Here is a 20,987-nt window from a genome sequence, read left to right on the forward strand (position 1 = left end):
GCTGGTGCTCTCTAATACAGGCATCTGCAGGAGTTAATGGGTGTTGTGTGCCTCCAGCACAGTATACACCTGTATCTACCCTTTATTGCTGGTGTTCAATAATACAGTCATCTGCAGGAGTTAGTGAGTGTTGTGTGCCTCCAGCACAGTATACACCTGTATCTACCCTTTATTGCTGGTGTTCAATAATACAGTCATCTGCAGGAGTTAGTGAGTGTTGTGTGCCTCCAGCACAGTATACACCTGTATCTACCCTTTATTGCTGGTGTTCAATAATACAGTCATCTGCAGGAGTTAATGGGTGTTGTGTGCCTCCAGCGCAGTATACACCTGTATCTACCCTTTATTGCTGGTGTTCAATAATACAGTCATCTGCAGGAGTTAGTGAGTGTTGTGTGCCTCCAGCACAGTATACACCTGTATCTACCCTTTATTGCTGGTGTTCAATAATACAGTCATCTGCAGGAGTTAGTGAGTGTTGTGTGCCTCCAGCACAGTATACACCTGTATCTACCCTTTATTGCTGGTGTTCAATAATACAGTCATCTGCAGGAGTTAGTGGGTGTTGTGTGCCTCCAGCGCAGTATACACCTGTATCTACCCTTTATTGCTGGTGCTCTCTAATACAGGCATCTGCAGGAGTTAATGGGTGTTGTGTGCCTCCAGCACAGTATACACCTGTATCTACCCTTTATTGCTGGTGTTCTCTAATACAGCCATCTGCAGGAGTTAGTGGGTGTTGTGTGCCTCCAGCGCAGTATACACCTGTATCTACCCTTTATTGCTGGTGTTCTCTAATACAGCCATCTGCAGGAGTTAGTGGGTGTTGTGTGCCTCCAGCACAGTATACACCTGTATCTACCCTTTATTGCTGGTGTTCTATAATACAGCTATCTGCAGGAGTTAAAGTGGGTGTTGTGTGCCTCCAGCACAGTAAACACCTGAATATACCCCTTATTGCTGGTGTTGTCTGTTGCATATCTTGCATATTAGCCTTTAAAATTAGCACTTTTGATTTCGAACGTTCGAGTCCCATAGACCTTAATGGGGTTCTAAAGTTCGTACGAATTTTTGGTGCGTTCAAAGGTTCTGGTGCGAACCGAACCGGGGTGGGGGTGTTCGGCTCATCCCTAGTGTTCAGTAGGGTTGAGATCAAGACTTTGTGCAGGACACTTGAGTTCCTCCACACCAGGTTGGAAGGGTGCAATTGTCTCCAATGTCTTTGTATGATGGAGTATTAACAGACTGGAGACACCTGAATTCCATCGTTGGGGAGGGGGGGAGGGGGTCCACCTACATCTGGCCATATAGCAAGGTGTGAAGATCGGTTGTCCACAAAATCGGTAAATGCCTCCATTTTCAGCGCGGTTGGCCGCGCAAAAGCAGAATTGTGCCGTGGCGTCTGATACTTTATTATGCAGGAGAACCAGCATCTGACCCGGGAATATTGAACACGTTTGGACGGCGAGAGGCCTTTCCCGCGGCTCCACCGCACATCTGTACCGTACAAGGATCACAGGTGCAACCAGCCAAGCCAAAGACACCTGCCGCCGCCATATGTGCGTCCACATGGCCCCCCGCATCCCGACCAGATCCCAGCTGTGCCAAGACCATCAATTACTCCCCTCGTCCCTTCCCGACATCGGCTGCCGTCCTCCAGTATTTATGTGTTCAGCTTATTCTTTGTGCTTTACTGGCAGCCGCTTCAAAGCATTCAAAGTGCTGAGTAATAGACGGAGGAATTCTTCCTCTCGGCAAAACAGCATTCTGCCGCTAAAATAGCTCCAAATGTCCCATAGCGGCCGCCTTGTCCTCCCTCCATAAATAACATCCATCTCTTGTGAAAATGGCCGACCGAGGGGAGGAGCGCGCTACCGACTGTCACCGACTGTCACCGACTGCTCACCGACTGCTCACCGGGGCACCTCGGAATCAGATTCCATCCATTGGAACTCTTCTCCATCCCTTATTAGGCTGCCTTCACACCTGACGCCGCGTACACGCGACCGGACCGGTTGACAGCAAAGGTCCGACGGAACGAGTCCGTCGGACAATTCGATCGTGTGTGTGGGCTCCACCAGACCTTTGCTTGCCAAAAATCTGGCAGACTTGTTTTAAATTTTCCCACCGGAACTCCGCCGGACCGAGAAATCCGCTCGTGTGTGTGCTAGTCCGGACGGACAAAAACCGACGCTAGGGCAGCTATCGGCTACTGGCTACGAACTTCCTTATTCTAGTCCGGTCGCACGTCATCGCGTCCGAATCCGTCGGACTTCGGTGTGATTGTGTGTGTGGCCGAGTCCGTTCATTCGGAAAGTCCGCCGGAAAGACCGTCAGCCCCTTGAAAAAGTCCCGGTCGTGTGTACGCGGCATGAGCGTACTGGAAATATTGTGCGAGTTCTGGCCGCAACTCCAGAATGGTGGCAAAACGCAGGGGGGGGGGGCGCCGTTTGTGAAGCCGTTATTTCCTGATGGCACTTCAAAAAATGCAGCGCGTTTTTCGGCGCGTGGGAATACGCGAGTTTCTTGGGCATGTTTTTTGGAATGGAGGGAGGCCCAGTCATTTGAATGGTGCCGCTCCAAAAAAACACGCCACAAAAAAAAAAGCTAAAAAAGACCCCAAAAGAACGCAGTGCAGCGGCGGGTGTCGCTGTGAATGGAGTCTTATGCTCCGTACACACGGTCGGACTTTCCGACGACAAAATCCTTCGGATTTTTTTCCGCCGGGTTTTGGCCCAAACTTGTCTAGCGTGCACACGGTCGCACAAAGAACGTGGTGATGTAACCTATTTCGTTAGGTTAGGGTTCAGGATTAGGGGCTAATATTAAGGTTTACGTTTTTTGTTAATTTTTATTATTATTATTATTTTTTTTGTATGTATTATTTATTTATTTACTTATCTAAATTATTATTATTATTTATTATTTACTTTTTTTTTATTCTTTTTATTTCGTTAGGTTAGGGTTCAGGTTAGGGTTAGGGTTTAGGATTAGGGTTTAATATTAAGGTTTAAGTTTTTAGCTTATTTTTTTTTTTTTTATGTATTATTTATTTACCTAAATTATTATTATTTAATTTTTTTTTTTATTTCATTAGGTTAGGGTTCAGGTTAGGGTTAGGGTTTAGGATTAGGGATTAATATTAGGATTAGGGTTTAGGATTAGGGTTAGGGGTTAATATTAGGGTTAAGGGTTGAGTGGTTCGTTCTTTTTTTTTTTTTAATTGAATTTATTATTATATATTATTTATTTACTTTTTTCACTTTCTTTCTTTATTTTGTTAGGTTAGGGGTTCATTTTAGGGATAAGGGTTGGGGTTTTTGGTTATTTTTATTATTTTTTAATGTATTATTTATTTCTTTATTTATTAATTCATATGATGTCCTCCAGTAATCGGGCTGCGTGTGCGCCCCCCCCTGCGGCGTGCACTGTCAGTGGTCTGTGATCGGGGGAAGCGCGTGAGGAGAGGAGAGCCGATAAACAGGCAAATCCACACAGGGGACGTCTACACTGATAATCAGTGTCCTTATTATCATTGCAGCCCCAGCAGTGCCGATCAGTGCTGCCAATAAGTGCCCACCCAGTGCTGCCAATCAGTGATGCCTGCCAGTGCCAATCCATGCCTCCTCATCAGTGCTACCTATCAGTGCCCATCAGTTCCACCTCATAAGTGCCCATCAGTGCACCCTATCATTGCCTGTCACTGCACCCTATCAGTGCCCATCAGTGAAGCCTATCAGTGCCCATCGGTGATGTCTGTCAGTGCCAATCAGTGCCACCTCATCAGTGCACCCTATCCCTACAGCATATCTGTGGCGCATATCAGTACCGCCTCATCAGTGCAGCCTATCAGTACCCATCAGTGATGCCTGTCAGTACCCATCAGTGCAGCCTCATCGGTGCACCCTATCTGTACAGCATATCAGTTCCCATCAGTGCCCCATATCAGTGTACCCTATCAGTGCAGCATATCAGTGCCGCCTATCAGTGCCCATCAGCTCCACCTCATCATTGCCCATCAGTGGAGCCTATCAGTGCCCATCAGTGCAGCCTATCAATGCCCATCAGTGATGCCTGTCAGTGCCAATCAGTGCCGCCTCATCAGTGCACCCTATCCATACTGCATATCAGTGGCACCTATCAGTGCCGTCTCATCAGTGCAGCCTATCAGTGCCCATCAGGGATGCCTGTCAGTATCCATCAGTGCAGCCTCATCAGCGAACCCTATCTGTACAGCATATCAGTTCCCTTAAGTGCCGCATATCAGTGCACCCTATCAGTGCCCGTCAGTGATGCCTATGCAGCATATCAGTGCTACCTATCAGTGCCCATCAGTGCCGCATATCAGTGCTGCCTATCAGTGCTGCATATCAGTGCCGTCTATCAGTGCCCATCAGTGCTGCATATCAGTGCTGTCTATCAGTGCTGCATATCAGTGCACCCTATCAGTGCCCATCAATGCTGCATATCAGTGCACCCTATCAGTGCCCATCAATGCTGCATATCAGTGCATCCTATCAGTGCCCATCAGTGCTGCATATCAGTGCACCCTATCAGTGCCCATCAATGCTGCATATCAGTGCACCCTATCAGTGCCCATCAATGCTGCATATCAGTGCATCCTATCAGTGCCCATCAGTGCTGCATATCAGTGCACCCTATCAGTGCCCATCAATGCTGCATATCAGTGCATCCTATCAGTGCCCATCAGTGCTGCATATCAGTGCCGCCTATCAGTGCCCATCAGTGCTGCGTATCAGTGCACCCTATCAGTGCCCATAAATGATACAAATTTTGTTTGGGTACATTGTTGCTGAAAAGTGGCGCCTGGGCAGGAAGGGGGTGAAAGCGCCCGGTAGGCGAGGGGTTACACTATAAAGAATGAATGACCAGGACAGCTCGGCGCTCTATTTCACCACATTGGGACGAGACGCGGCTGAAATGGGTTTGCTGTATACAGGTTGGCACAGAACTGCACTGGCTGCCAGGCAAACACTCTGGGCTGTTGATCTGAATATGAATGTCCTGCTGGATCACTTAGGGCAACGCAGCAGTATGTTGTCTCCCCCTAGTGGTTCACTTGTAAATCTACATGTCTTGCTTTGTGTCCAGATGTCAAGGGGGCACATTTATAGAGAAGGCGACTAATGCAGGTGGAGAATTCTGGAGCAGGCAGACAACATTTGGGGCAAAAGTCCTCATTTTCAGCACAACGGTTGTGGCAGTAATTAATGGGAATTAGCGGCGCATGGCTGATGGAAATCAATTGTTCGCTAATCATCTCCTTGGCTGTATTTGAATTGCAGCGAATGTTACTGAGATCCGGATTTCCCTTAAAAGAATAGCGAACCCAACTGCTGGGCAAAGATCTGAGCAGAAATGAACCGTGGAGGATCAAAAGATCCATGTCTAGATTTTATTATTCGTACGAATAAAGGGGAGAATACGCTTTTTTTCACTTTGTATTTTTACACTTTGTGTCTTTCTTCTGGGGCGCCTGGAAAATCTATTATGTGTTTATATGAATATGACTTCTAATATTAGAAGAATGTGGTGCCCCCCATTAATTGTCCTGGGGCCGCCAGATTTATCTTATTTGGTCCCGAATATCCTCCAGGCTATGGAACCAACGTGTAAGAGAAGAGACGTGGATTTCCACAATGCGGGGGTGCAAGAGAGTGCTGCGGTTACCAATTGGAGCGCCGCTGATTTCTTCTACTTCGGGGAGAATACGTTTAATGTTTACAGTAATTCCTCATAACTGAGATCCTCCATCCCCCATAACTGAGGTCCTCCATCCCCCATAACTGAGGTCCTCCATCCCCCATAACTGAGGTCCTCCATCCCCCATAACTGATCTCCTCCATCCCCCATAACTGAGGTCCTCCACCCCCCATAACTGAGGTCCTCCATCCCCCATAACTGATCTCCTCCATCCCCCATAACTGAGGTCCTCCATCCCCCATAACTGAGGTCCTCCATCCCCCATAACTGATCTCCTCCATCCCCCATAACTGAGGTCCTCCATCCCCCATAACTGAGGTCCTCCATCCCCCATAACTGAGGTCCTCCATCCCCCATAACTGAGCTCCTCCATCCCCCATAACTGAGGTCCTCCATCCCCCATAACTGAGGTCCTCCATCCCCCATAACTGAGGTCCTCCATCCCCCATAACTGATCTCCTCCATCCCCCATAACTGAGGTCCTCCATCCCCCATAACTGAGGTCCTCCATCCCCCATAACTGAGGTCCTCCATCCCCCATAACTGAGGTCCTCCATCCCCCATAACTGATCTCCTCCATCCCCCATAACTGAGCTCCTCCATCCCCCATAACTGAGGTCCTCCATCCCCCATAACTGAGGTCCTCCACCCCCCATAACTGAGGTCCTCCATCCCCCATAACTGATCTCCTCCATCCCCCATAACTGAGGTCCTCCATCCCCCATAACTGAGGTCCTCCATCCCCCATAACTGATCTCCTCCATCCCCCATAACTGAGGTCCTCCATCCCCCATAACTGAGGTCCTCCATCCCCCATAACTGAGGTCCTCCATCCCCCATAACTGAGGTCCTCCATCCCCCATAACTGATCTCCTCCATCCCCCATAACTGAGGTCCTCCATCCCCCATAACTGAGGTCCTCCATCCCCCATAACTGAGGTCCTCCATCCCCCATAACTGAGCTCCTCCATCCCCCATAACTGAGGTCCTCCATCCCCCATAACTGAGGTCCTCCATCCCCCATAACTGAGGTCCTCCATCCCCCATAACTGATCTCCTCCATCCCCCATAACTGAGGTCCTCCATCCCCCATAACTGAGGTCCTCCATCCCCCATAACTGAGGTCCTCCATCCCCCATAACTGAGGTCCTCCATCCCCCATAACTGATCTCCTCCATCCCCCATAACTGAGCTCCTCCATCCCCCATAACTGAGGTCCTCCATCCCCCATAACTGAGCTCCTCCATCCCCCATAACTGAGGTCCTCCATCCCCCATAACTGAGGTCCTCCATCCCCCATAACTGAGCTCCTCCATCCCCCATAACTGAGGTCCTCCATCCCCCATAACTGAGGTCCTCCATCCCCCATAACTGAGCTCCTCCATCCCCCATAACTGAGGTCCTCCATCCCCCATAACTGAGGTCCTCCATCCCCCATAACTGAGGTCCTCCATCCCCCATAACTGAGGTCCTCCATTCCCCATAACTGAGGTCCTCCATCCCCCATAACTGAGGTCTTCCATCCCCCATAACTGAGGTCCTCCATCCCCCATAACTGAGGTCCTCCATCCCCCATAACTGAGGTCCTCCATTCCCCATAACTGAGGTCCTCCATCCCCCATAACTGAGGTCTTCCATCCCCCATAACTGAGGTCCTCCATCCCCCATAACTGAGGTCCTCCATCCCCCATAACTGAGGTCCTCCATTCCCCATAACTGAGGTCCTCCATCCCCCATAACTGAGGTCCTCCATCCCCCATAACTGAGGTCCTCCATCCCCCATAACTGAGCTCCTCCATCCCCCATAACTGAGGTCCTCCATCCCCCATAACTGAGCTCCTCCATCCCCCATAACTGAGGTCCTCCATCCCCCATAACTGATCTCCTCCATCCCCCATAACTGAGGTCTTCCATCCCCCATAACTGAGCTCCTCCATCCCCCATAACTGAGGTCCTCCATCCCCCATAACTGATCTCCTCCATCCCCCATAACTGAGGTCCTCCATCCCCCATAACTGAGCTCCTCCATCCCCCATAACTGAGGTCCTCCATCCCCCATAACTGATCTCCTCCATCCCCCATAACTGAGGTCCTCCATCCCCCATAACTGAGCTCCTCCATCCCCCATAACTGAGGTCCTCCATCCCCCATAACTGATCTCCTCCATCCCCCATAACTGAGGTCTTCCATCCCCCATAACTGAGGTCTTCCATCCCCCATAACTGAGGTCTTCCATCCCCCATAACTGAGGTCCTCCATCCCCCATAACTGAGCTCCTCCATCCCCCATAACTGAGGTCCTCCATCCCCCATAACTGATCTCCTCCATCCCCCATAACTGAGGTCTTCCATCCCCCATAACTGAGGTCTTCCATCCCCCATAACTGAGGTCCTCCATCCCCCATAACTGAGGTCCTCCATCCCCCATAACTGAGGTCCTCCATCCCCCATAACTGAGCTCCTCCATCCCCCATAACTGAGCTCCTCCATCCCCCATAACTGAGGTCCTCCATCCCCCATAACTGAGGTCCTCCATCCCCCATAACTGATCTCCTCCATCCCCCATAACTGAGGTCCTCCATCCCCCATAACTGAGCTCCTCCATCCCTCATAACTGAGGTCCTCCATCCCCCATAACTGATGTCCTCCATCCCCCATAACTGATCTCCACCATCCCCCATAACTGAGGTCCTCCATCCCCCATAACTGAGGTCCTCCATCCCCCATAACTGATCTCCTCCATCCCCCATAACTGAGGTCCTCCATCCCTCATAACTGAGCTCCTCCATCCCCCATAACTGAGGTCCTCCATCCCCCATAACTGATCTCCTCCATCCCCCATAACTGAGGTCCTCCATCCCCCATAACTGATCTCCTCCATCCCCCATAACTGAGGTCCTCCATCCCCCATAACTGAGCTCCTCCATCCCCCATAACTGAGCTCCTCCATCCCCCATAACTGAGCTCCTCCATCCCCCATAACTGAGATCCTCCATCCCCCATAACTGATCTCCTCCATCCCCCATAACTGATCTCCTCCACCCCCCATAACTGAGGTCCTCCATCCCCCATAACTGATCTCCTCCATCCCCCATAACTGAGGTCCTCCATCCCCCATAACTGAGGTCCTCCATCCCCCATAACTGAGGTCCTCCATCCCCCATAACTGATCTCCTCCATCCCCCATAACTGAGGTCCTCCATCCCCCATAACTGATCTCCTCCATCCCCCATAACTGAGGTCCTCCATCCCCCATAACTGAGCTCCTCCATCCCCCATAACTGAGGTCTTCCATCCCCCATAACTGAGGTCCTCCATCCCCCATAACTGAGGTCTTCCATCCTCCATAACTGAGGTCCTCCATCCCCCATAACTGAGCTCCTTCATCCCCCATAACTGATCTCCTCCATCCCCCATAACTAAGGTCCTTCATCCGCCATAACTGAGGTCCCCCATCCCTCATAACTGAGCTCCTCCATCCCCCATAACTGAGGTCTTCCATCCCCCATAACTGAGGTCCTCCATCCCCCATAACTGAGGTCCTCCATCCCCCATAACTGAGGTCTTCCATCCCCCATAACTGAGGTCTTCCATCCCCCATAACTGAGGTCCTCCATCCCCCATAACTGAGGTCCTCCATCCCCCATAACTGAGGTCTTCCATCCCCCATAACTGAGGTCCTCCATCCCCCATAACTGAGCTCCTTCATCCCCCATAACTGATCTCCTCCATCCCCCATAACTAAGGTCCTTCATCCGCCATAACTGAGGTCCCCCATCCCTCATAACTGAGGTCTTCCATCCCCCATAACTGAGGTCCCCCATCCCTCATAACTGAGGTCCCCCATCCCTCATAACTGTGGTCCTCCATCCCCCACAACTGAGCTCCTCCATCGCCCATAACTGAGCTCCTCCATCCCCCATAACTGAGGTCCTCCATCCCCCATAACTGAGCTCCTCCATCCCCCATAACTGAGCTCCTCCATCCCCCATAACTGAGGTCCTCCATCCCCCATAACTGAGCTCCTCCATCCCCCATAACTGAGCTCCTCCATCCCCCATAACTGAGGTCCTCCATCCCCCATAACTGAGGTCCTCCATCCCCCATAACTGATCTCCTCCATCCCCCATAACTGAGCTCCTCCATCCCCCATAACTGATCTCCTCCATCAACCATAACTGAGCTCCTCCATCCCCCATAACTGAGGTCCTCCATCCCCCATAACTGAGCTCCTCCATCCCCCATAACTGAGCTCCTCCATCCCCCATAACTGAGGTCCTCCATCCCCCATAACTGAGGTCCTCCATCCCCCATAACTGATCTCCTCCATCCCCCATAACTGAGGTCCTCCATCCCCCATAACTGATCTCCTCCATCCCCCATAACTGAGGTCCTCCATCCCCCATAACTGAGGTCCTCCATCCCCCATAACTGAGGTCTTCCATCCCCCATAACTGAGGTCCTCCATCCCCCATAACTGAGGTCTTCCATCCCCCATAACTGAGGTCTTCCATCCCCCATAACTGAGGTCCTCCATCCCCCATAACTGAGGTCCTCCATCCCCCATAACTGAGCTCCTCCATCCCTCATAACTGAGGTCCTCCATCCCCCATAACTGAGGTCTTCCATCCCCCATAACTGAGCTCCTCCATCCCCCATAACTGAGCTCCTCCATCCCCCATAACTGAGGTCCTCCATCCCCCATAACTGATCTCCTCCATCCCCCATAACTGAGGTCCTCCATCCCCCATAACTGATCTCCTCCATCAACCATAACTGAGATCCTCCATCCCCCATAACTGAGGTCCTCCATCCCCCATAACTGAGCTCCTCCATCCCCCATAACTGAGGTCCTCCATCCCCCATAACTGAGGTCCTCCATCCCCCATATCTGAGGTCTTCCATCCCCCACAACTGAGGTCTTCCATCCCCCATAACTGAGGTCTTCCATCCCCCATAACTGAGGTCTTCCATCCCCCATAACTGAGGTCCTCCATCCCCCATAACTGAGGTCCTCCATCCCCCATAACTGAGGTCCTCCATCCCCCATAACTGAGCTCCTTCATCCCCCATAACTGATCTCCTCCATCCCCCATAACTAAGGTCCTTCATCCACCATAACTGATCTCCCCCATCCCTCATAACTGAGGTCCTCCATCCCCCATAACTGAGGTCCCCCATCCCTCATAACTGAGGTCCTCCATCCTTCATAACTGAGGTTCCCTGTAACTGTGGTCCTTCATCCCCCACAACTGAGCTCCTCCATCGCCCATAACTAAGATCATCCCCATAACTGAGGTCCTCCATCCACCATAATTGAGGTCCTCCACCACCCATAACTGAGGTCCTCCATCCGCCACAACTGAGGTCATCCATTCCCAATAACAAAGGTTCTTTATCCCCCATAACTGATCTCCTCCATCCCCCATAACTGAGCTCCTCCATCCACCATAACTGATCTCCTCCATCCACCATAACTAAGGTCCTTCATCTGACATAACTGAGGTCCCCCATCCCTCATAACTGAGGTCCCCTATCCCCCATAACTGATCTCCTCCATCCCCCATAACTGATCTCCTCCATCCCCCATAACTGAGCTCCTCCATCCCCCATAACTGAGGTCCTCCATCCCCCATAACTGAGCTCCTCCATCCCCCATAACTGAGGTCCTCCATCCCCCATAAATGAGGTCCTTCATCCCTAATAACTGATCTCCTCCATCCCCCATAACTGATCTCCTCCATCCCCCATAACTGAGGTCCTCCATCCCCCATAAATGAGGTCCTTCATCCCTAATAACTGATCTCCTCCATCCCCCATAACTGAGCTCCTCTATCCCCGATAACGGAGGTCCTCCATCCCCCATAACTAAGGTCCTCCATCCCCCATAACTGAGCTCCTCCATCCCCCATAACTGAGGTCCTCCATCCCCCATAACTGAGGTCCTCCATCCCCCATAACTGATGTCCTCCATCCCCCATAACTGAGCTCCTCCACCCCCCATAACTGAGGTTCTTTATCCCCCATAACTGATGTCCTCCATCCCCCATAACTGAGGTCCTCCATCCCCCATAACTGAGGTCCTCCATCCCCCATAACTGAGGTTCTTTATCCCCCATAACTGATGTCCTCCATCCCCCATAACTGAGCTCCTCCACCCCCCATAACTGAGCTCCTCCACCCCCCATAACTGAGCTCCTCCATCCCCCATAACTGAGCTCCTCCATCCCCCATAACTGAGGTCCTCCATCCATCATAACTGAGGTCCTCCATCCACCATAACTGAGCTCCTCCATCCCCCATAACTGAGGATTTCCAGCTCTCTTATTAGCTTTGTTGCCCATCTCTGGACTCTAATACCAGCACATCCTTTCTTTCAGGTATTTCTACAGTGCCATCAATTTACACAGCGCTTTACATATATATTGTATATTCACATCAGTCCTCAAGGAGCTTACAATCTAAAGTCCCTAACTCACCATCATACATACACTAGGGTCAATTTAGACAGCATCCAATTAGCCCACCAGCATGTCTTTGGAGTGTGGGAGGAAACTGGAGTACTGGAGGAAACCCACACAGGCACAGGGAGAACATGGTAGGGAGTGTCGTGGCTGTGATTCAAACCAGTGACCCTTTTTATTGCTAGGTGAGAGTGCTACCCACTACACCACTGTACCACCCACTACACCACTGTGCTGCCCGCTAAAGCACTGTGCCACCCATTACACCACTGTACCACCCACTACACCACTGTACCACCCACTATACCACTGTGCCACCCATTACACCACGGTGCCACTCACTTGGACAGAAGCAAATTAACCTACCTGCATGTCTTTGGACAGATGCAGGCACAGGGAGAACATGCAAACTCCAGGCAGGTAGTGTCGTGGTTGGGATTTGAACCAGCGACCCTTCTTACTGCTAGGCGAGAGTGCTACCCACTACACTACTGTACCACCCACTACACCACTGTGCTGCCCACTACACCACTGTGCCGCCCACTTCACCACTGTACCACCTGCTACACCACTGTGCTGCCCACTACACCACTGTGCCACCCACTTCACCACTGTACCACCTGCTACACCACTGTGCTGCCCACTATACCACTGTGTCACCCACTACACCACTGTGCCGCCCACTACACCACTGTGCCACCCACTACACCACTGTGCTGCCCACTTCACCACTGTGCCACCCACTACACCACTGTGCCGCCCACTACACCACTGTGCCACCCACTACACCACTGTGCTGCCCACTACACCACTGTGCCGCCCACTACACCACTGTGCCGCCCACTACACCACTGTGCTGCCCTCTACACCACTGTGCCGCCCATAATAAACTTATTTGATTCAGATGATGTCAATAGGACTGCCACACTTTAATCCAGGACATATTAATCACACGGGTTCTGAGGCTGATTTAATGCAGATAAGGCACCAAGTGAGTTTAACTACCATCTTAATCAGCCACAGAACCCGTGTGATTAATGTGTGTCCTGGATTAAAGGGATGATGTGGCAACACTAGGTGACAAGCGTGTGTGGGGGCAACCAGGTGAGGAGGACAAAGACAAGTGTGTCTTGTCTACAGTCAGGCATGGTGGTGGGGGTGTCATGGTCTGGGGCTGCATGAGTGCTGCCGGCACTGGGGGGGCTACAGATCATTGAGGGGACCATGAATGCCAACATGTACTGTGACATACTGAAGCAGAGCATGATCCCCTCCCTCCAGAGACTGGACCGCAGGGCAGTATTCCAACATGATAACCACCCCAAACACACCTCCAACACCACCACTGCCTTGCTAAAGAAGCTGAGGGTAAAGGTGATGGACTGGCCAAGCATGTCTCCAGACCTAAACCCTATTGATCATCTGTGGGGCATCCTCAGAGGGAAGGTGGAGGAGGGGAAGGTCTCCAACATCCATCAGCTCTGTGATGTCATCATGGGGGAGGGGAAGAGGACTCCAGTGGTGACCTGTGAAGCTCTGCTGACCTCCATGCCCAAGAGGGTGAAGGCAGTGCTGGAAAATAATGGCGGCCACACAAAATATTGACACTATGGGCCCAATTTGGGCATTTTCACTTAGGGGTGTCCTGACTTTTGTGGACAGCGGTTTAGACATTAATGGCTGTGTGTTGAGTTATTTTGAGGGGACAGGAAATTTACACTGTTATACAAGCTGTACACTCACTACTTTATATAGCGGCCACAACCCTTTGCAGGGCGGTCTTGACTTATTGGGCTTACCGGTTACCTCCGCTTGGCCTGCTCTTCCACGTCTAGGGGTTCCCAGGGTTGATACCCAACAACTTGAACGCTGACACAAATAAAGTCCTTTCGAAAGGTTTTATTTTGCAGTGATAACATCCGATAACACAGTCTCTCTTGTGGGAACAGAGGGCGCGGGTGAAGAACTCAGGCACCTTGAACTGCAGGTCTAGCAAAGTCTCGAATTCCACACAGAGAGTAGCCACTCGCAGCTGGGTACCTCAGGGCTGGACTGATCTCTAGCCAGAGATCATGGCAGTCAGCACATTGACTCAAATACTTGAAGCAATCCTATGAACGTGGACGAGTTGTAACTAACGGTGAACAGGAACCTTTTCCTCAGTATCCGGAACGTTCTCTGTCTCCTCAATGGTTCTGGAAAAACGTGGATTCCCAATGTCCTTCCCAACTCAGTAACCAGACACTTCCTAGGATGCCACTTGCCGGCCCTCCTCCGAAGAGTCCTCCCCCGGTCACTTCCACGAGCTGCGGTGCCCCTCCAAGCCAAGAGCACACCCGGACACCGGGACACCTTGAATCCTCCCTCAGTTACTGCACCTCGGACCAGCCGGTTCCGAGACTCAGGAACAGATGGATCCCTACCCCAGACCAGGCGGGTCAGGGCCACTGACAGGAACATGCTGCGGGATGTCGAACACCCCGGGACCCCTCACAGGGCTACCCCGGCCCTGGAACCAGGACAGACCACACGGGCCTCATGAACTCCTCTCCACAAACACGTGACCCACACCTCTTAAGTACCCCTTCCCAGACTCCCCAGCGGGGCCCGACACTCCCACTGATTGGCTCCGAGAAGATTGATACTCAAAACATCCAACCAGGCCTGGCTCCGGCCTGTCACCTCACCGCTCACATGACCCGGGGACATTAGAGTGTAAGCTCCTCTGTACAGAGACTGATGTGACTGTGGGGGAGGGGACATTAGAGTGTAAGCTCCTCTGTACAGAGACTGATGTGACTGTGGGGAGGGGACATTAGAGTGTAAGCTCCTCTGTACAGAGACTGATGTGACTGTGGGGGGAGGGGATATTAGAGTGTAAGCTCCTCTGTACAGAGACTGATGTGACTGTGGGGGAGGGGACATTACAGTGTAAGCTCCTCTGTACAGAGACTGATGTGACTGTGGGGGGGGGGGGGACATTAGAGTGTAAGCTCCTCTGTACAGAGACTGATGTGACTGTGGGGGAGGGGACATTAGAGTGTAAGCTCCTCTGTACAGAGACTGATGTGACTGTGGGGGAGGGGACATTAGAGTGTAAGCTCCTCTGGTACAGAGACTAATGTGACTGTGGGGGGAGGGGACATTACAGTGTAAGCTCCTCTGTACAGAGACTGATGTGACTGTGGGGGGGGGGGGGGACATTAGAGTGTAAGCTCCTCTGTACAGAGACTGATGTGACTGTGGGGGGGGGGGGGGGGACATTAGAGTGTAAGCTCCTCTGTACAGAGACTGATGTGACTGTGGGGGAGGGGACATTAGAGTGTAAGCTCCTCTGTACAGAGACTGATGTGACTGTGGAGGAGGGGACATTAGAGTGTAAGCTCCTCTATACAGAGACTGATGTGACTGTGGGGGGGAGGGGACATTAGAGTGTAAGCTCCTCTGTACAGAGACTGATGTGATTGGCTCAGTCATCTCTGTGCAGCACTGCGGTATATGTCAGATATACATGTATAATAATAATAATATTAGAGTGTAAGCTTCTCCTGTATAAAATCCCAAACTTTATTTATCAATAATACACATATTTGGTGGTCTTATAACTTTTATTGATCTAATAATTATTAATTTATTATTTTCATTTATTAAATGATGATTTATCACTTTAATCATTGATGTGAGGTGAAGTGGGGCGTGGCCTGTCATTCTGTCCTATCAGAGGACGGGAAGGAGTTAATGGGGAAGATGGCGGACGGTTGCAGCTCGGTCTCCATAGTAACCAGAGGGCGCAGGGTAGCATGTCACGTGGGTAAGGGAAGGCGGGACCCCGATGGTCTCCATGGCGATGCTGACAGGGAGCTCAGGCTGTCCGTCACGGATGGGCGCCGCTGATTGGCGAAGACGTCCATCAGTGAGAAATAGTTGTGGGCGGGGTCTAGGGGTCCATCTTCCGGTTCCGTGTGTGTGAGGAGACCTGCGGGCCGGAGATGGAGCGGTGAGAGGAGCGGACCCAGGAGAGAACCGAACCCGGGAGGTGAGGAGGAGGGGCAGGGGAGCCGCACACCGAATGTCACCCGGATTACATCATTTCCGGTCATGTCACCCGAGGAGCGCCTGCCTGTCATCTGTCCACCAAACCCCCCCCCCCCAGTACCTGTCATCTATCACCCACCTCTATCATCTGTCCCCTTCCCCCCATCACCTGTCATCTATCACCCCCATCATCTGGCCCCCAATCATCTATCACCCCCCCATCATCTGCCATCTATCACCCCCCATCATCTGTCCCCCCAGCACCTGTCATCTATCACCCCCATCACCTGCCCCCCCATCACCTGTCACTATAACCCCCATCATCTGTCATCTATCACCCCCATCATCTGCCCCCCCCATCATCTGTCACCTATCACCCCCCCATCATCTGTCCCCCAATCATCTATCACCCCCTCACCTGTCATCTATCACCCCCATCACCTGCCCCCCCATCATCTGTCATCTATCACCTGCCCCCCCATCACCTGTCATCTATCACCCCCATCACCTGCCCCCCATCATCTGTCATCTATCACCTGCCCCCCCATCATCTGTCATCTGCCCCCCCATCATCTGTCATCTGCCCCCCCCCCCATCATCTGTCATCTATCACCCCGATCATCTGTCCCCCAATCATCTATCACCCCCATCACCTGTCCCCCCACCCCGCTCCCCCATCACCTGTCATCTATCACCTGTCCCCCCACCCCGCTCCCCCATCATCTGTCATCTATCACCCCCATCACCTGTCCCCCCCACCCGCCCCCCCATCATCTGTCCCCCAATCATCTATCACCCCCATCACCTGTCATCTATCACCCCCCTCATCTGTCCCGCCTACCCCCATCACCTGTCCCCCCACCCCGCCCCCCATCATCTGTCCCCCAATCATCTATCACCCCCATCACCTGTCATCTATCACCCCCCTCATCTGTCCCGCCTACCCCCATCACCTGTCCCCCATCATCTGTTATCTATCACCCCATCACCTGTCCCCCCACCCTGCCTCCCCATCATCTATCATCTGTCATCTGTCCCCCCACCCCCCGTCATCTGTCCCCCCCCGAACCCCCTCGTCATCTGTCCCCCGAACCCCTCATCATCTGTGCCCCCCCAACCCCCATCATCTGTCACCCCATCATCTGTCCACCCCGTGCCCCCCATCATCTGTCTCCCTCCCCCCTCTGTCCCCCATCTTCTGTCATCTGTCCACACACAGTCCTGTCTCCACATTGCATCCTCTCCATTATCTGTCATCTCTGTCCTCATACAGTCCACCTGTGTGTTATTTAATCTCAGTATAAATACAGCTGTTCTGTGAAGCCCTCAGAGGTTCATTAGAGAACCTTGTTGAACAAACAGCATCATGAAGGCCAAGGAACACACCAGACAGGTCAGGGATGAAGTTGTGGAGAAGTATAAAGCAGGGTTGGGTTATAATAAAATCTCCCAAGCTTTGACCATCTCACGGAGCTCTGTTCAATCCATCATCTGAAAATGGAAAGAGTATGGGCACAACTGCCAACCTACCAAGACATGGCCGTCCACCTAAACTGACCGGGCCGGGCAAGGAGAACATTCATCAGAGAAGAGCCAAGAGGTCCATGGTAACTCTGGAGGAGCTGCAGAGATCCACAGCTCAGGGGGGAGAATCTGTCCACAGGACAACTATTAGTCGTCTCTCCACAAATCTGCCCTTTATGGAAGAGTGACAAGAAGAAAGACATTGGAGAAAGAAAGTCATAAGAAGTCCTGTTTGTAGTTTGTGAGAAGCCATGTGGGGGAGGGGGGCAGCAAACATGTGGAAGAAGGTGATCTGGTCAGAGGAGACCAAAAATAAACCTAAAAGTAAAACGCTATGTGTGGGGGAAACTAACACTGCCCATCCCCCGAACACACCATCCCCACCGTGAGACATGGTGGTGGCAGCATCATGTGGTGGGGATGGTTTTCTTCAGCAGGGACAGGGAAGCTGGTCAGAGTTTGATGGGAAGATGGATGGAGACAAATACAGGACAATCTTAGAAGAAAACCTGTTAGAGTCGGCAGAAGACTTGAGACCGGGGCGGAGGTTCCCCTTCCAGCAGGACAACGACCCGAAACATCCAGCCAGAGCTACAATGGAATGGTTTACATCAAAGCATATTCATGTGTTAGAATGGCCCAGTCACAATCCAGACCTAAATCCCATTGAGAATCTGTGGCAAGACTTGAAAATTGCTGATCACAGACGCTCTCCATCCAATCTGACAGAGCTTGAGATATTTTACAAAGAAGAAGAATGGGCAGAAATGTCCTCTCTAGATGGGCAAAGCTGGTAGAGACACCCCCAAAAAGACTTGTAGAGAAAGGGGGTTTCTACAAAGTATTGACTCCGGGGGGCGCCATACAAATGCCCCTCCCCCCACACTTTTCACATATTTATTTGTATCATTTATCATTTTCCTTCCACTTCACAATTATGTGACACTTTGTGTTGGTCCATCACAGTGATGGGGAATCTTTGGAACTACATTTCCCATGATGCTCAACTACACTGCAGAGTGGATGAGCATCATGGGAAATGTAGTTCCATAACATCCGGGGTGTCGGGGTTCACCATCACTGCTCTATCACATAAAATCCCAATAAAATACATTTTATAATTTTGGGTGTAACATGACAAAATGTGGAAAATTTCAAGGGGTGGAATACTTTTTCAAGGCACTGTATATTCTATACAATACCAATGGAAGCATTGTTTTTTTTTTTTTTTTTTGGGGTGGGGGGGGGGGGGGGGGGTTGCGGTGAGCAGAACTTCCAGCATTCATAGGAGGACACCAGGACTTGTCTGTACAATGCGCCATTTCTTTGTAGTACCATGAAGTATAAATGGACGGGTTCACTTTAAATCCGACCTCTGCAGAGAGAAAACCAGGGAGGGCAAAATAAGAGCCGTTATACTTTAGCTTTATTGGTGAACCCAGGTACCCAGAGATGTCACCTGGGGGGCAGGAGGGGTCCTCGGGTACCCAGAGATGTCACCTGGGGGCAGGAGGGGTCCTCGGGTACCCAGAGATGTCACGTGGGGTCAGGAGGGGTCCTCGGGTACCCAGAGATTGTCACCTGGGGGTCAGGAGGGGTCCTCGGGTACCCAGAGATGTCACGTGGGGTCAGGAGGGGTCCTCGGGTACCCAGAGATGTCACGTGGGGTCAGGAGGGGTCCTCGGGTACCCAGAGATGTCACCTGGGGGTCAGGAGGGGTCCTCGGGTACCCAGAGATGTCACGTGGGGTCAGGAGGGGTCCTCGGGTACCCAGAGATGTCACGTGGGGTCAGGAGGGTCCTCGGGTACCCAGAGATGTCAGGAGGGGTCCTCGGGTACCCAGAGATGTCACGTGGGGTCAGGAGGGGTCCTCGGGTACCCAGAGATGTCACGTGGGGTCAGGAGGGGTCCTCGGGTACCCAGAGGTGTCACATGGGGTCAGGAGGGGTCCTCGGGTACCCAGAGATGTCACCTGGGGGGGCAGGAGGGGTCCTCGGGTACCCAGAGATGTCACCTGGGGGGGCAGGAGGGGTCCTCGGGTACCCAGAGATGTCACCTGGGGGGGCAGGAGGGGTCCTCGGGTACCCAGAGATGTCACATGGGGGTCAGGAGGGGTCCTCGGGTACCCAGAGGTGTCACATGGGGGCCAGGAGGGGTCCTCGGGTACCCAGAGGTGTCACATGGGGGCCAGGAGGGGTCCTCGGGTACCCAGAGGTGTCACATGGGGGCCAGGAGGGGTCCTCGGGTACCCAGAGGTGTCACATGGGGTCAGGAGGAGTCCTTGGGTACCCAGAGATGTCACATGGGGGTCAGGAGGGGTCCTCGGGTACCCAGAGGTGTCACATGGGGGCCAGGAGGGGTCCTCGGGTACCCAGAGGTGTCACATGGGGGCCAGGAGGGGTCCTCGGGTACCAGAGGTGTCACATGGGGGCCAGGAGGGGTCCTCGGGTACCCAGAGGTGTCACATAGGGGCAGGAGGGGTCCTCGGGTACCCAGAGGTGTCACATGGGGTCAGGAGGAGTCCTTGGGTACCCAGAGATGTCACATGGGGGTCAGGAGGGGTCCTCAGCTAGCATATGAAGGTGAATGTGAGGCCGGTGGCGCCCCCTTGCTGTGTATAACACGAATCTAATTTTGTCTTTTCCTCTTTCCAGGTATTATTGAGACATCGTGAGAAATGGGCCACAGAAACCTGCGCCTTCTCCTGCGGCTCCTGGTGTTCTTCATCCTCGCCCTCAACATCCTGTCCGCCGCTGATTTCGATCCGTACCGCGTCCTGGGAGTGAGCCGGACCGCCAGCCAAGCCGACATTAAGAAGGCGTACAAGAAGCTGGCCCGGGAATGGTGAGCGTTCAGACTACATTGGCAGTAGGGGGCGCCCCCCCATTCCTGGTCTATCTCTGTCATTATTTATACTGCTGTGTTGGTGCCGTGAGACGGGCCGCCCGGGTATTATTTTACCATCCACACCACAGCAGAGGGCGGCATGGATTGGATCGGAGGGTTTGTATCTTATTAATAAAAAACGTTTCATTTTGTTTCAGGCATCCGGATAAAAACAAGAACCCGGGAGCAGAAGACAAATTCATCCAAGTCAGCAAAGCTTATGAGGTATTCATAGAGACAATCTTTTCTTTTAATACTCATGTATAACAGTTGTCCCGACGCCTCTCCTGGACATAAAGGGCTTCTTCTGATTTCACCGCACACTGTGAGCTTCTCGCAATGTGCATTGGAAGCT

The 20,987-nt window shown here is 52.0% G+C and overlaps 1 protein-coding gene across 1 annotated transcript in view; it reads left to right on the forward strand.

The window, feature by feature from the left end:
- The first annotated feature begins 16,116 nt into the window (after nt 1–16,116).
- The window catches only part of DNAJC16 (DnaJ heat shock protein family (Hsp40) member C16), a 29,372-nt gene continuing 24,501 nt past the window's right edge, over nt 16,117–20,987 (forward strand). Inside the window, exons 1-3 of the mRNA XM_077456322.1 lie at nt 16,117–16,223; nt 20,401–20,590; nt 20,791–20,857. Coding sequence (XP_077312448.1) covers nt 20,424–20,590; nt 20,791–20,857 — 234 coding nt within the window. The 5' untranslated portion in view covers nt 16,117–16,223; nt 20,401–20,423. The remainder of the gene's footprint in view (nt 16,224–20,400; nt 20,591–20,790; nt 20,858–20,987) is intronic.

This window comes from Lithobates pipiens, unplaced genomic scaffold (assembly GCF_037356315.1).
Source record: "Lithobates pipiens isolate NorthernLeopardFrog02 unplaced genomic scaffold, aLitPip1_a1.2 Scaffold_27, whole genome shotgun sequence".
Lineage (NCBI taxonomy): Eukaryota > Metazoa > Chordata > Amphibia > Anura > Ranidae > Lithobates > Lithobates pipiens.